Source organism: Osmerus eperlanus, chromosome 18, assembly GCF_963692335.1.
Source record: "Osmerus eperlanus chromosome 18, fOsmEpe2.1, whole genome shotgun sequence".
NCBI lineage: Eukaryota > Metazoa > Chordata > Actinopteri > Osmeriformes > Osmeridae > Osmerus > Osmerus eperlanus.
Window position 1 is genome coordinate 12,207,144 of NC_085035.1, and position 15,494 is coordinate 12,222,637.

Consider the following 15,494-nt stretch of genomic DNA (forward strand, 5'->3'; position numbering starts at 1 on the left):
TGTTCTTGCTCCGGCTTTAACTTCTGTATATTCGGCAGCATTGCCACAACGGACCGAAACGCTTCGCTCGCATCTTTCTCCGCCGCCATTACGTAACTACAACTCAAACTAGCGCACAACGTCGTAATTCTCAGCCACTCCCTCTGTTCGCTGATTGGCCGGTAAAAAGTTTACCGGAGACATCTGACCAATATACCTCAAGCCCAGACGCAGTACAGAAGCACAATGAAAATTGAGCGGAAGTACGTGGGAGGGCAGAGCCAGGCTACCACCACCCCCCATCCATCCATCCATCCATCCATCATCTTCCGCTTGTCCGGGGGTCGGGTCACGGGGGCAGCAACCTAAGCAGGGAGGCCCAGACTTTCCTCTCCCCGGCCACTTCCACCAGCTCTTCCTGGGGGACCCCGAGGCGTTCCCAGGCCAGCCAAGAGACATAGTCCCTCCAGCGTGTCCTGGGTCTTCCCCGGGGCCTCTTCCCAGTGGGACGTGCCCAGAACACCTCACCAGGGAGGCGTCCAGGAGGCATCCTTATCAGATGCCCGAGCCACCTCAACTGGCCCCTCTCGACGCGGAGGAGCAGCGGTTCTACTCTGAGCCCCTCCCGGATGACCGAGCTTCTCACCCTATCTCTAAGGGAGAGCCCGGACACCCACCCTTGTTCACCACCACCCCCCTTTCTGAATAAAGTTTGATTGATCTGATATGTTGATTTCTGTTGCTATGAAAACCAGTTTAGCCAAGCTAACTAACATTGTTTTTAGCTAGCTTACATTACCATTCAATCACTAACAGAACATTAATAGAAATAGCTTGCTAATCAGGCAGAACTGTGTTCCATCAACGTAAACTAAAAATCAGCCATTGCTCCAATTGTCTTGAAATGTTGTGTACATGTATGAAATACATGTCTGTATCATGTCAATTTTGAAAAAGTTTGCAATGTTGAGGAGGAACCCGCCATTGCTGCCTGCAGCTATATTTATTATTATTATTTATTTTCCCACCCCTAAAAAAACTTGGTCCCAATTGAGTTGCTTGTATTCAAGTGAACGTTCCGTTTGACGGTTTAGGCTGGAATTAAGTTTTTGTGGCAAAAAGTGCCTTGTGTTCACACAGGGAACTCAGTGCCAGCCTAAGGTCACAACGTTCTAAGACAGACAACGATATCAGCGAGCCCTCAGCATTAGTACCGTAGCTAAAAGTCTAGGAAAGTTGAGGCTACTTGGTTCCTCTTCGTTGTTTTGGTCTCACGTTCTTTTTGTCATCTTTAATCAATTGCTTGACTAGTATCAAACAGTGGTTAGGGGACAACTTTTTCTTTTAAACTCAGATAAAACAGAAACACTAATTATTGCCCCTGAATGTAAAATCCTGCAGATAAAGCAGCATATTGGTGACTTAGGCTCATCTGTCCAGCCGAGCCTCAGGAGCTTGGGTGTTGTTTTTTATTCAGCTATGTCCTTGGGGCATCACTCTAAACAATTAGTTAGGAACTATTTTTTCCAACTGAGGAATATTTCCAAATTAAGAACAGTAGTGTCAAAGGCTGAATTGGAGATGATTATTCATGCTTTTATTTCTTCTCGTTTTTACCTGTTTGAACAAGAAGGAGCTTGACCGTCTCCAGGCCGTTCAGAACTCTGCGGCAAGGCTTTTAACGCACATTAACAAAAGAGCACACATTACACCTGTTTTAGCATCACTTCACTGGTTACCTGTCCAGTACAGAATTCAATTTAAAATCCTGGTCCTCACCTTCAGAGTCCTGCATGGACAAGTTCCTCCCTATATTTCTGATTTAATACAGTTTCATACCCCCACTCGTAATTTGAGGTCATTAGGTCAGAAGCTTTTAGTGGTTCCCTGTACCCATTTTAAAACTAGAGGGGATCGATCATTCCGAGCAGTGGCCCCTGGGTTGTGGGATTCCTTGCCTCCCTTTATACGGTGTGCAACTTCTGTCGAAGCTTTTAAAAAGCAACTCAAGACTTTGTTATTCAAGCAGGCTTTTAGTTAGTCAAGGTTTTTTTTATGGTTGTCTTGTCATGTTTTTCTATTTAAAATGTTCCTGTATTCTTTATTTGTAGTGTTATATTGCATTTTGTTGTGCAGCACTTTGTGATTTTTATCTGCGAGAGGTGCTATACAAATAAACTTTACTTACGAGCCCTACTCACCCGGCGTCATCGAGCCGACCAGCTAAATAATTATTTAGCACTAGCATTGCTACCTGCAAATACCTACAGCTGGCAGCTGTGTTCCGTTTGGCTCCTAAATTCACACCTAGCCCTGGTAAATTGTAGAGCTAGCTAACTACTACACTACTGCTGTGTGTGTGTGTTTGCTCTCTTCCTTTTAAAAAAGCTTCTCCATCACTACGGCCTGTCACATGCGTCATAATTCTCTTGTCTCTAAGAAGAAACGAGGCAATTAGCTACGTGCAGCCACCCAGATGAATATTACATTACTCTGCCAGTCACTATATTAAAGACACTCGACAATGGCATATTATGTGCAGATAATAATTAATAAATGTTCATTTTATTAAAGATTAATGAATGGAAATTGGATAATTTCTCACACACCTGCTGCTGTGTCGTCAAGATAGTAGGCCTACAGATCACAGGTAAAAAATAAAAGAAAGTCGTTGCAGCCCTCTGGTGTTCGGAAATAATAACACCTCCAATTGCACATCTCTCCCCTTCTTTCTCTTTTTCACTAGTGCCATTTTGCATGGTCCGTGTACCTTGTGGTTCCGTGTACCTTGTGGCCATTGGTTTTTCTATTTTGCAACCCATGTTGACAAACGCAAAATAGGGCCGTAATATTGTTTTGTCACTTCAGTAAGTTGAACACACATTTAAGTATAACGACTTGTTTTTTGTTGCTTCGGTTTAAAAATAATAATGAAATAACCATAAAACACAAATGGTGTAACAAGCCATTAAAGATCCTGTAAAGTAAATTCCATGTTTTGCTTTTAAGTACATTATATACGTGTGAAATGACTTCCTGAAAGCATGTGCAAAGCGCTAAAACGTTGTCGCACTGAAATGTGGAGTTAGACCGAAGAACAGTTTCTCTTCCGTTTTCAGATCAGGTTTTAATGGGCGGAGCCAAAAAATGCCCTATCTACGTCATTTCGCCCCATCTACGTCAGATCACTGAATGGCTCCTCCTGCTGTACTGTTATTGTAGCTTACATCAGCTAGCTAGCTAGCTTCAGGATGTCTCCCACCACCCGCAACTACATCTTCCCTGGATGCAAGAACTCCAGCTGCGCTGCAACACCATTTAAGTTCCCTGTTGATAATGAAAGGAAAAATAGGTGGATAGATTTTGTGAAGAGCCACGCTCATGGAAAGCTTCGGATAAACGTGCTAACGTGCTAGAGGTAGTTGGAGAGCTCACTGTCTGCTGTCTCTACTGTAAATGTTTACTCCTGTGTTACAGCTCAGGGGAATATTTCATTTATATGCATCTGTATGTTTCACTCATTGAACAAATACATTCTAATTCTACTGTTTTGTTCGGCTTGACGTAGCGTCCATTATCTGGGTCGTAGGTAGCTTACTTGACTCCAGCGAGGGGGCTGAGCTTCAGCTCCTTCAGGCGACACGCCCCCCCAGTCTCGAACAGAGAAGACTTACGATTTCAAAGCCTAATTTAACATACTTGTCAGTGTTTTTTTTCATTCGAATTTGGATGGGTAGTTAATAATACATTATTCTGTGGTGTGGTGAACTTGAAACTCGTTTTTAATTCCACTTTACAGGATCTTTAATCGTTGTTTTGATTATTGGGTGTGCTTTGCCTTCGGCAAGGGCACAACCTTTGTTCTCTCACATATATATTATTATTTTTATTTCTTTTTGCCCCCCTAAAACTCAGTCAATATTTGGCCTACATACACAACCTAGGTGTCAAAAGTTTTGTCTTGGTAGCCATTGAGTTGCTTCTATTGGGATTTACGTTCCGTTGCATGGTTTAGGCTCAAGTTAAGTTTTTGTGGCGAAAAGTGAAGCTAACGGTGGCTAATTTGCTAGCCACAGTCACTGACGTTACTAACGTCACTAACGTCACGAAAACACGCGTGACTACCTTTGGCAGAACATTCGTTTCGCATCTGTTAACTTGGGGGATAGCTAGGATAACTATCCACCTTTTTCCTGGTTAGCGAATTTACCCATGATTCATAGCGGGTTTCAACCGGAATCCGGTTGTCCTTTTCCGGTTCGAAGCTTGTGTACGTGTGATAGCTTGTAGTTTTTTATCTTGTTTGCTGTAAAAGCCGGTGTTTCTCAATGGATGAATGTTAGCTACATCGACGTTGTTAATTACCTTTTATTTTCTGAAGGTGTTGATGGCGAAGAATTGCGTAATTACAAAAGCACAGAAGCTTATACTTACTTGCATATAGTAACAAAATAGGTACAGTATTGTTGAAGAAACACAGCAGCTTTATATTTTTGAAGGCAGCAGTAGAGCCCAGTCAGAGTGTCAATATTGATAAACATACAGCATGGGTAATGCTGAGGGAAAGTGGAGTCGTTGAGACTCCACTTTCCCAGCCGCCACTGACTGAAACGCACTACAAAAACGCAGACAGGCCCACCTATCCCATTAGCAATGTTGAAATGGTACAACATGTTTTGTATAATTTGTGATCCTTTTGTAATTATTTCATATTTTGTTCCAATAGTGCTGGTTCAATTGAATGTTGAAAATAAGAAGAAATGGGCTATACGTTTTTTTTAATAGCCTACATTTAATGTCCAATTAGCCACTTATTGGATACCTTCTTTAAATATTGCTGGTTCAATTGTTCAGCGAGAAGTGATCACTCAGTCTGAGATAGCTTATTAACAATGGCAGTAGGCCTACAAGTTCTGAAATAAGAATAAAATAACTATAAAATATCCTCATTATTGTTCAATCCACTTTAATTTTGTGATTTACGAATAATGTCTATTGGCTTGGGTCGCGAAGGCTTGTGACCCAAGCAGTGAACGGGACTGCACCCGTCTACATCAAGTCTCTCCTGCAGCCTTACACCCCCACCCGTCACCTACGGTCTTCTTCAGACAACCGCCTGGTGGTCCCACCGCTCAAGACCGCCCGGTCCCAACACAAGCTCTTCTCCTGTCTGGCCCCCCAGTGGTGGAATCAACTCCCCACCTCCATCAGAGACACTGACTGTCTCTCCACCTTCAAGAAAAGGCTCAAGACGCACTTGTTCCGGGAGTACAACGGTACTTAGGAATGGTTCGGTCCCAATGTTAGTTTCCTCAAGGATCACAATGACTCTTGAAAATGACAAAAAAAAATGACTAAATGTAAAATGTACTCTTGCTTAGAGACTTGTTGCTCTTGTGGTTAGTGGTAACTGATTTAAAAATGTTGTACGCGCTGTGATATATTGTTTTTATTATTGTTGCTTGTTTTATTTATTTTTCCACAGGTACACTTGCACTTATAGCGGTTCATGTTGTTTAATTGTAACTTGTTTAACTACACGTTCTTATGGTTCTTCCCTTTGGCACTAAAGGCCGATATATGCTTCTGCGTTTTTCGAAAAACGGACACATGGGAACGCCCTCGTCTCCGTGGAACGCCCTCTACGAGCTCTCCGTCAGCCCTCGGAGAGCCCCGGAGAGCTCGACGTGCACCTCCTGAATTTTCTAACTATCCGTCGTGAGCGACGGAGAGCTACGGAGACCCCCTTGGCTGTGATTGGTCAGTATTAAGAACCGCTTGCGTCAGGGGCGGGGTTGCCGTGATAAACAGGACGAACAGAATCCTTTGACCGCCATTGCTGTAAGTTTTTACAATTCATATTTCAGCTAAACAGTACATGTAAATCAGCATCTGAATTAAAATGTGACGAGAAATGGGCAGCGTAGTTGCTGAAAATGTGCGTATGTTATTGATGAAACGGCTAATTTGTAAATTTGCTCCGACTTCTCGATAACCTGGGTAAATAAACACTCCACGACGACTTACAAAAAAACGTTGCGCCACCTACTCTTCTGGCAGTGAATTGTTTTCAGCACCCACAGCCTACGGAGAACCATAAACGAAGTATATCCGTCCGTATCCGTGCGCCTGCCCATCCTTAAACGGAGACGCAGAAGCATATTTCGGCCTTTACTTTGGTTGTTCACAATGTGTGCTTCATGTTTTGGCTACTCGCAATGTTTTTGTGGCTATCTTGTTGTTATGATCAGTGACCTGTGCACTTTGTAAAGCTCTCTCTTGGAAGTTGCTTTGGATAAAAGTGTCTGCTAAATGAATAAATGTAAATGTATCTGTCTGCACTAGCAGAGAGATACAAAACACAATGCCATTTCAATCTACAATAATATAATAAAGTAGTATGTCTTAAATATATTTCTGTCCCACCCTGATCTGTTTCACCCATCTCCTGTTTGTCTCCACCCCCTCCAGGTGTCTCCCATCTTCCTTCCTACCCTCATTTATCCCTGTGTTTTCTGTTTGGGGTCAGTTCTTCTTGTTTGTCAAGCCTACAGTACCAGCATGTTTTTCTCTACCTCCTTTAGTCTTTTCAACCTCTTTTAGTTCCCCTGGCAGTGTTGTAGTACTCAAGACCGGTGTCACAACTGGGGGGATATCACTAAATTGCCTGTGCATTGTTTAATTTATTTGTTAATATCATAATTGTTATTGGATGTAAAACATCACGCTTCAAATGCAACCAATAATTTAACTCCTTTCTAATTTGAAATTACCCATCACCCCTCCTTGCACCCCAAAAGGGAATGAGGAAGATAGGCGAATTAGTGGCTGTCTGAAGATGTTGGCCAAATCAGCTATAATTACATTTGGTTACCTGAACCACAAAGAGTTTACAATAACGTCCAAAAGAAAACACACGTTGTGTAATTATGAGACGCTCACTGATGAGGCTGGGACTAGGCCTACATAAAACCTTTAACGGCATTTAGAAAGACAACATTAAAAAACGTTTGCAATCTGCCTCTGTACCAAAACTCTTCAGAAATCTCTTCCCCCATTACACAAAGAGATTTAGGAAATATTAGCTATGTAACATGCTGTATGTTTCAGGGCGTTAGTTTCAGTTGCTTGACAGATTTTGTTTGTGATAACGAGCCAGGCCACGTAAAGCTATGTAGCAAATGATGAATATAAAGTTATGTTACATCAACGTTAACTCATGTCAGCTCAGCTGTCTCCCAACTTAATGTTACGTAAGTTAAACGCTGTGGTACCGCGCTCCTTCCTTCCTTCAGAGAGAGATGTGAAAGCAGAGACCGAGTACTAATGTGCCTCTTAGAAAATAAAAAATATTACAATAATATTTAAAAAGCTGCATTGCCTGGCCAAGGACACTGCACTACGTTAAGAGTGCACATTTTTGTTCAAATACACAGTTACAGATCAAATGTAACTTTTTACCTAGTCAAACCCTACTGCTTGTGTGTTTTGAGTGGTCTGGTCTTGACCCGGTCTCACCCTGCCTTGGTCTTGGACTTGACTCGTTATCGCCCAGTCCTGGTCTTAGTCTTGACCCGGTTTCGACCCCTCAAAGTCTCGGTCTTGATACACTCTGGTTTTGGTCATGACTTGGTTTCGGTTTAGGTGGTCTTGACTACAACACTGTCACCTGATCCTGACCTCCTGCCTGGCCTCACTCTGAACCTGCCTGCTGCCCTGTACCTGAATGACTCTGCCTTGTGGATTACGACCCTTGACTGCCCTGACTATTCATTGGCCGGACCCCTTGTACCTTTAATAGACCACAAACATACGACCAATGTGTGGTTCAGTGCGTGGTGTGAGATTACAACTATAGTTGTGTCATGTTGAACATGAATACAGACCTCAGTGTCTCCAGCTTGCAGAGTGGATTCCCCAGTCCAGCAGAGAGCAGCTTCATGCCGGCATCCTTCAGATCATTGTTACTTAGCTCCAGTTGTCTCAGGAAGGAGGATGACTTCAGAGTTGAGCTCAGAGAAGCACAGCCTTCCTCTGTGATGTGACAGCCTGACAGCCTGTAGAAGGTAATCATGATATTGATTACAGACACTACTATTTTCTAGAGGTAGAAATAAAGAATATCAGTCTGATCATTTCCTATGGGTGTTGTTATTTATTAATGTCACCCAGCAGTGAAATGTACATCTCCAAATTTAAGCAAGGTCAAAGGCACCAAAGCTAAGGTGCGAGTGAAATCTGAAACCCCCAGAACAGGTGACAAATTGTGTTATGCGTAAGATCGAAGACCATCTGTAACTATCAATAGTAAAATAACACATGAAAATAGGTGAGCAGTATGTAATTGGATGCCTGGGGGGTAAAGATCAGTTGGGTTCCGGAACCTGCTCACATTTATTGGGATTTTTGTCATTTTGAAGACCAATAAACCCTTTGCATCAAACTTTGCCGAGTTCCAGTGCCGTTTTTTGAATTTTGAAGATTGATTGAAGACTTTGAACATTTTAACAACAACAGAAAAGCTGCCAGATGCATAACTCCCTGTCCAGGTAAATGTACAATAATATGAGGAATAGTATATCTTAACCCCTGTGTTGGTGATGCTAATTAGGAGGTCAGATGGCTGAGCGGTTAGGGAGTCGGGCTATTAATCAGAAGGTTGTTGGTTCGATTCCTGGCCGTGCCAAATGAGCGTCTGCTAAATGACTAAATGTAACCATGTAACAAACACTACTACCTTTTAGAGGTAGAAATCAAGAATGTCAGAAAATCCCTTATTATTTTCCTCTCAAAACACCATACAAATACATTGTTCTATTATATCTTTACTATCGTCTCATATACAACATAAATACAGACCTCAGTGTTTCCAGTTTGCAGAGTGGATTCCCCAGTCCAGCAGACAGCAGCTTCATGCCTGAATCTGTCAGGTCACTGTTGCTTAGATCCAGATCTCTCAGAAGGGAGGGGTTTGACTTCAGAGCTGAACCCAGAGAAGCACAGCCTTCTTCTGTGATGTGACAGTCTGACAGCCTGTAGAAGGATCATGACAAGAAAGATTACAAACACTTTTTCTGCCCAAACAACATGGCCCCTCCCTACCTCTCCGACTTCCTCCTCCACCACAACCACACTCAACCCCGGGACCAAGCTCCGGACCTGACAGGGCCTTTTCAGTTGCCACACCTTCCCAAACCAAATTCCAGCAGCCCTGCCATTATTCATAGAGGACTTCACAACCCACCTTTTCAAACTTGTGTTCACCTGTTAACCTCCCTGCCGTCTCTCCCTTTCCCCTTCATTTCACGATTACTTTTGTTTTTAACTACCTACTTGTCATTATTTATACTTGTACATATTAAATTATTTAACCTTGTATGCTCACTCTGGGAAGCATATTTTAGTGTTCACTATACAGGTCTTCGGTATATGTATTATTATTTTTTTTATAATACCCAATGATAAATATTTATAAATAATATTTATATAATGCTTTGGAATTCTTTGAGTCATACAGTAAGGTTTACCCTGGAGGATGAAGCATCTTATATGGCCTTCTGTCCTCTATAGTCATACAGTAAGGTTTACCCTGGAGGATGAAGCATCTTATATGGCCTTCTGTCCTCTATAGTCATACAGTAAGGGGCTATTGAAGCAGCTAATCTGACCTTTTGAATAGAGATTGTGTCCTGTGTCCTGTTTGTGTTTCATTAATCCTTGTTTGAGGTTATCTTTACCATCTCCTCATTCTCTAAATGAGGAGAGAGAGATGTGACATCAAAGAACTTTGGGACACCTGGCATGAGTTATATTGTTTCAAACTGTTACTAAATGGAGTCAGCCAATCACTGAGACAGCTACATTGATTGATTGAGCAAACCGAATGACCATATGGTATAAGTTTATATAGGGCAGTGTGTGTGTGATGTTCTGGACCAGTCTTCCAAACGACCTGTAGCTTATACGTGTCCTTCGTTATGACGGGTCCAGAGGACTCTGTAAACTTATATTTTGTGCAAACTAAATAAATTGTATTGAACCGCCATCTTGACTATTCAAACCACACAGCACCGTCAGAATGTTCCACCACAAAGCTCACTCTGTGAAGCATATTTTAGTGTTCACTATACAAGTCTTCTGTGTATGTATACATATATATATTTTTTAAATTAATACTCAATGAAAAACATTTGTTAAAGAAAATGCTTTGGAGTGCTTTGATATATAGTGCTGCACGTTTCATAAATACAACCCTCATCATGGAAGACTAGTGATTGTATCTCTTTCCTGCATAAAGTTTACACCTTTTAACTTAATAAACAACCATATTTTCTGAATAACAAGTGCAAATATGATGTGGTGTGTCATTGAAACTATTAGATGATGATTACAGACCTCAGACTCTCCAGTTTGCAGACTGGATTTTCCTGTAGAGAAGAGAGCACCTTCATGTCTAAAATCTGTAGGTCACATTTACTCAGGTGCAGTTCTCTCAGGACAGGATTTGACTTCAGTGCTGAGGCCAGAGAAGCACAGCCTTCTTCTTTGATGTGACAGCCTGACAGCCTGTAGAAGGATATCATGATAAGTATTACAAACACTACTACCTTTTAGAGGTAGAAATAAAGAATGTCAGGAAATCCCTTAATACGTTCCTCTCTTGACACCATACAAATACATTGTTCTATTATATCTTATCTTATCTTATTATATCTTATCTAATGTCTCATGTAGAACATAAATACAGACCTCAGTGTCTCCAGTTTGCAGAGTGGTTTCCCCAGTCCAGCAGAGAGCTGCTTAATGCCGGAATCTTTCAGATCATTGTTACTTAAATCCAGTTGTCTCAGGAAGGAGGTTGAATTCAGAGCTGAGCTCAGAAAAGCACAGCCTTCCTCTGTTATGTGACAGCCTGACAGCCTGTAGAAGGTAATCATGATATGGATTACAAACACTACTATCTTCTAGAGGTAGAAATAAAGAATATCAGTCTAATCATTTCCCATGGGTGTTGTGGTGAGTTACTGTTGCAAGCTGAAACCAACAGGGGGACAAGGTGTTCTCATATAGAGCTTCTCTCCTCTGGAACAGACTTCATGTTTCAATCAGGGAGGCTGGCACTGTCTAGGTGTTTAGGGTTACATCAAGAGCACTGAGTTGGAACTCTGATTATCTGTGTTCAACATCCATTTGCACATTTTATTGTCATCTCTTCTTGAGGCACTATTATGATTTGCTTATGGTCTGCACCTCTCTTAGTCACCGACCATCTCTGGAGAAGTGGAACTCTCACTGAATTGCTCCTCCCAAGCTTTCTTAAGTGTTTTAACTGAGTTTTTGTGAGTCAAGTCAAGTCAGTTTTATTTATAGAGCACATTTAAAAACAGCCAATGCCGACCAAAGTGCTGTACAAAATCATCAAATAGGGCAAAAACAACAATAAATAAGAACAACAGACAAACAACAGTTGAGAGTTTTTCCTTGTCTTCCTTGAGGGTTTAGATTGGTTTAGGTGCAGTTCGATGGCGTGTGTTATGTACGGTGGCCGACATGTGCAAACGCCCTGCAATTTAAGAAAACACATGCAAATTGACAAAACACAAGCAAATTAAGAAAACATCTTCATTCATTTGACAACACATGCGCAGCATTCAGCAACGCGCTGAAAATACACACAACAACCAAATACATAAACGCGTTGCAAATATAGAAACGCGCTACAAAAAGGAAAGCACTCAAACCCCGAAAACAAATGCAAACAGAAAAACGCTGCATCCAGATTACACAACGGAAGTGATCCAGGCCTCTAGGGGGAGCGTGTAATGGCATTTTTTGATATAGTTACTAAGAATGTACTTTTTAATAGACTGAGGTTGTGTTTAAACAAATGGATGTTGCAGTTGGTCTTAAGGTATTTATGGTGTTGGTTTATGATGCCTGATTGAGAAGCTAGGGGCACGGAGGTTGGGGGATGTTTGAGTTCTGTGGCCTAAAGGGAGAAGGGTAGATGGATCAGTTGATCTAGCAGCTCTGACCTTTTGGCCAAGGAGATTGTGTCCTGTGTCCTGTTTGTGTTTCATTAAGGGTATCCTTACTGTCCTCATTTAGAGAAAGAGCCGTGACATCAAAAGACTTTGGTATCTTGACCTGGGGGGTTATATTGTCTTAACTGTCACTGACCAGTGCTGACCAATCACAGAGACCACTGCATTGATGAATTGATCATTTATTAGGGCATCTGTTTTAAGTGTATAAAAGCACAAGCTTTATGATTGTTCTTCATCACTCTTGCGAACGACCTGTGGCTAGCACCTCCTTCGTAATGACTGATCAGCAAAGCTTTGTTTAATATTACGTAATTGTATAATCTAAAAAAATTGTATTAAAACCACATCTCTTGACTACTCAGATCTACACAGTGCCACTTGAATTTCCACCTTTACACTACACAAAGGTTTTTTCTGATTAAGCCTCACTTTAAAATGTTGGTTCTTGATTCATGTTCTTGTTTTGATGGCTGTGGCATTTTTTGTGTGAGTATACACTAATAGTTATGTTTTAATGTAAAAGATTCATCAAAGGATCTAACTTTTTTTCTTTTGGGCTTATGTATGTACAATTAATGTTTTTATAGTGGTTAAACTGTAAGCTCCTTTGTTTATTGTTGGAATGTTCTGAGACCAGTTAGGTCAAGAGAGGGGATGAAGGATTTAGAGGTATGTCTGTTTGACCGAAGACTGACCACTGTCGGACAGTAAACCCTGGAGGATGGGTGTATCATATTATATGGCCTGCTTTCTAAGATTGTTGATACAATGGAGATTAGTTTGACCAGGGGGGTCATCTGGAGACATGAAGTCTGGGTGATTTTTGGGTCATTTTTATGTTTTATGACACCCTGACTTGTTGCAGGAGAATCCTCATCACCTGGGGGAAGGAGCTCTGGGACATCAGGTTCTGAGGCTGTTGTTTCAGCTGTCACTGAATTGTGTTTGACGGACGTGTCCTGATTGTTGTATAGAAATGACCAGATGTTAGGTACCATATAAAACTGTATATAAACTATATAGGAATGTGTTCCGGTGCACCTGCAGTATGGCCACACTGACGAGAGCTACGCTATTATTACCTAACATTTTGTTTGTCTTGTTAGTGTTTGTAAGTTGTTTTGTCGATTTTGTATTTTGCATTCAGTACGACCAGCAAACACTTCTGGATATTAAGTTTTCACTTAGCAAGGATTATTTTACAAACTTTAATTCCACTTTCTGGAGTTGGAGCTCGGAATGCAGCGGGCTCTTTGTTGTTCCGCCGCTCTGTTTACCTGCGAGACGGAGGAAGAAGAAACAAGGCCGACGTGCTGGAGTCCTCGTCCGAACTCGGAAACGGAGCTTCTAACCTGCTTTTCCAACCATCCTACTCGCTAACGTTCAGGTTAACTTTCTATGGGCCACGGATGTAGCGGTACTAGCATCTCACTGCTCTCCTGTCCTTGAGCTATTAACTGTAAAATCAGACCCTTCTATCTACCTCGGGAGTTCACTGCGGTGGTCATGAGTGCAGTCTACACCCCCCCAGGCAGAAAAGGCTGCTGCTTTGGATGAACTGTATGAGATTATCAATGGTCTGGAGAATGTGCATATTGCATCTGCTGCATGATTGTGTAACTCACACTATATAGTAAATTATATTTTGATTAACTTTTTAGAAATACCAGGGACTGGGGTTGCAAATTAGCCTATTGGCTAGAAACCTTTTACGCAGCACATCTACAACATATTGTTATTGATGTATGTAATAATGTGCGCTGCATTTTCCCTGACAAATAAACTAATGAATTAAATAAAAATCAGAAGCCCTGGGTTGATGCCGCGGTCCAGGCCAACCTGAGAGCCCGGTCTGTCGCCTTTAACTCTGGGGACCCTGATCAGTACAAGAAGGCCAGATACGACCCTCTGAAGGCGATCAAAGCAGCGAAAAGGGCTTACAGGACCAAGGTGGAGTCCAGCTACCATGGCTCTGACCCCAGGCGCATGTGGAGTGGACTTAGAGCCATCACAGACTACAAAGGGAGAGGCTACAGTGAGACCCAGTCCTCTGTCCTACTGCCAGACGAGCTGAGTACCTTCTACGCTCACTTTGAGAGGGACAGTGACCCCCTGCAGTGGAGTTACCTGAGGGCCTAGCCAGTGGTGTGCCTACAATAACTGTAGCTGAGGCATTGCTCCAAAAAGCTCAACCCTCGCAAGGCACCTGGCCCAGACAACATATCAGGTGCTGCGCTGACCAGCTAGCAGGGGTCTTCAGTGACATCTTCCACCTCTCCCTCAGCCTGTCTGTACTCCCCACCTGCTTCAAGAGGACCACCATCGTCCCTGTGCCCAAGAACACCAAGGTCACCTGCATGAACGACTATCGCCCGATAGCACTGACCTCTGTCATCATGAAGTGCTTTGAGCGGCTAGTCAAATCATTCATCTGCTCCTCGCTGCCTCCCACAATGTACATTGAGCGAAAAGTACATTGATACATTTCTCACTACTATAGATATACTACTATACAATATTGCACAATTGCTTATAGTTGCTGTACCCCACTTGTCTTAGGTTAGTATAGATCTATAAGGCTAGTATAGGTAATTATGTGTATTAGAGGTCTAGTATATTGTATTGTATACTATTGTCGAAGGATCCTCACGGAGCCTTCGTTTGAATGTACTTTGGAGAAATGATGAATAAACAAAAAAAGAGTGATGCTTATTAGGGATGTGCGAGCCAATTGTCCAATTACTTTTGGTCCCTTAAAAATGGGGGGGGGGGCACATATAAAATGTGTTGTAATTCCTACACCGTTCACCTGATTTGGATGTAAATACCCTGAAATTAAAGCTGAAAGTCTACACTTAAAGCACATCTTGTTTGTTTCATTTCAAATCCATTGTGGTGGTATACAGAGCTAAAATGATGAAAATTGTGTCAATGTCCAAATATTTATGGACCTGACTGTATGTGCATTTGCATAAGGTGGTTATAGAAATGGCTTGCATACGTATACTGAATTACAATATGTGCATTGGCATTAAATGTGTTATTAGAGAATGTCTTGCATATCTTTTAAGATGTATTAGAAATAGCTTGCAAAATGGTTTTAGAGCTTTTTTACCTTTTCGTTATGAATTAAAAATTGTTTCCAGATGAATATTTTAGATAAAATGAGTTATGACTGCTTGCTGGTAAAAAGTTTGAGTTAGAATGCTTTCAGTGTGACAGTTTGGAACTATTTTACATAGGATGTGGTAAAAACTGCTTGCATAGAGAAAACCGGATCTCCGGATCTTGAGAGACACACAGCGTTGTCTGTCCTCACTGTGGGCCCTCCTCCGGATCTTGAGAGACACACAGCGTTGTCTGTCCTCACTCTGGGCCCTCCTCCGTATCTTGAGAGACACAAAGCGTTGTCTGTCCTCACTGTGGGCCCTCCTCCGGATCTTGAGAGACACACAGCGTTGTCTGTCC

At 42.0% G+C, this 15,494-nt stretch overlaps 1 protein-coding gene across 1 annotated transcript in view; it reads right to left on the reverse strand.

Annotated features, from left to right (window-relative positions):
* Window positions 1-15,494, reverse strand: part of LOC134038949 (NACHT, LRR and PYD domains-containing protein 12-like) — a 495,359-nt gene that overhangs the window by 418,640 nt on the left and 61,225 nt on the right. Inside the window, exons 12-13 of the mRNA XM_062484636.1 lie at window positions 8,839-9,012; window positions 7,866-8,036 (exon numbers count right to left, since the gene is read on the reverse strand). Of these exons, the coding sequence (XP_062340620.1) occupies window positions 7,866-8,036; window positions 8,839-9,012 (345 nt within the window). The remainder of the gene's footprint in view (window positions 1-7,865; window positions 8,037-8,838; window positions 9,013-15,494) is intronic.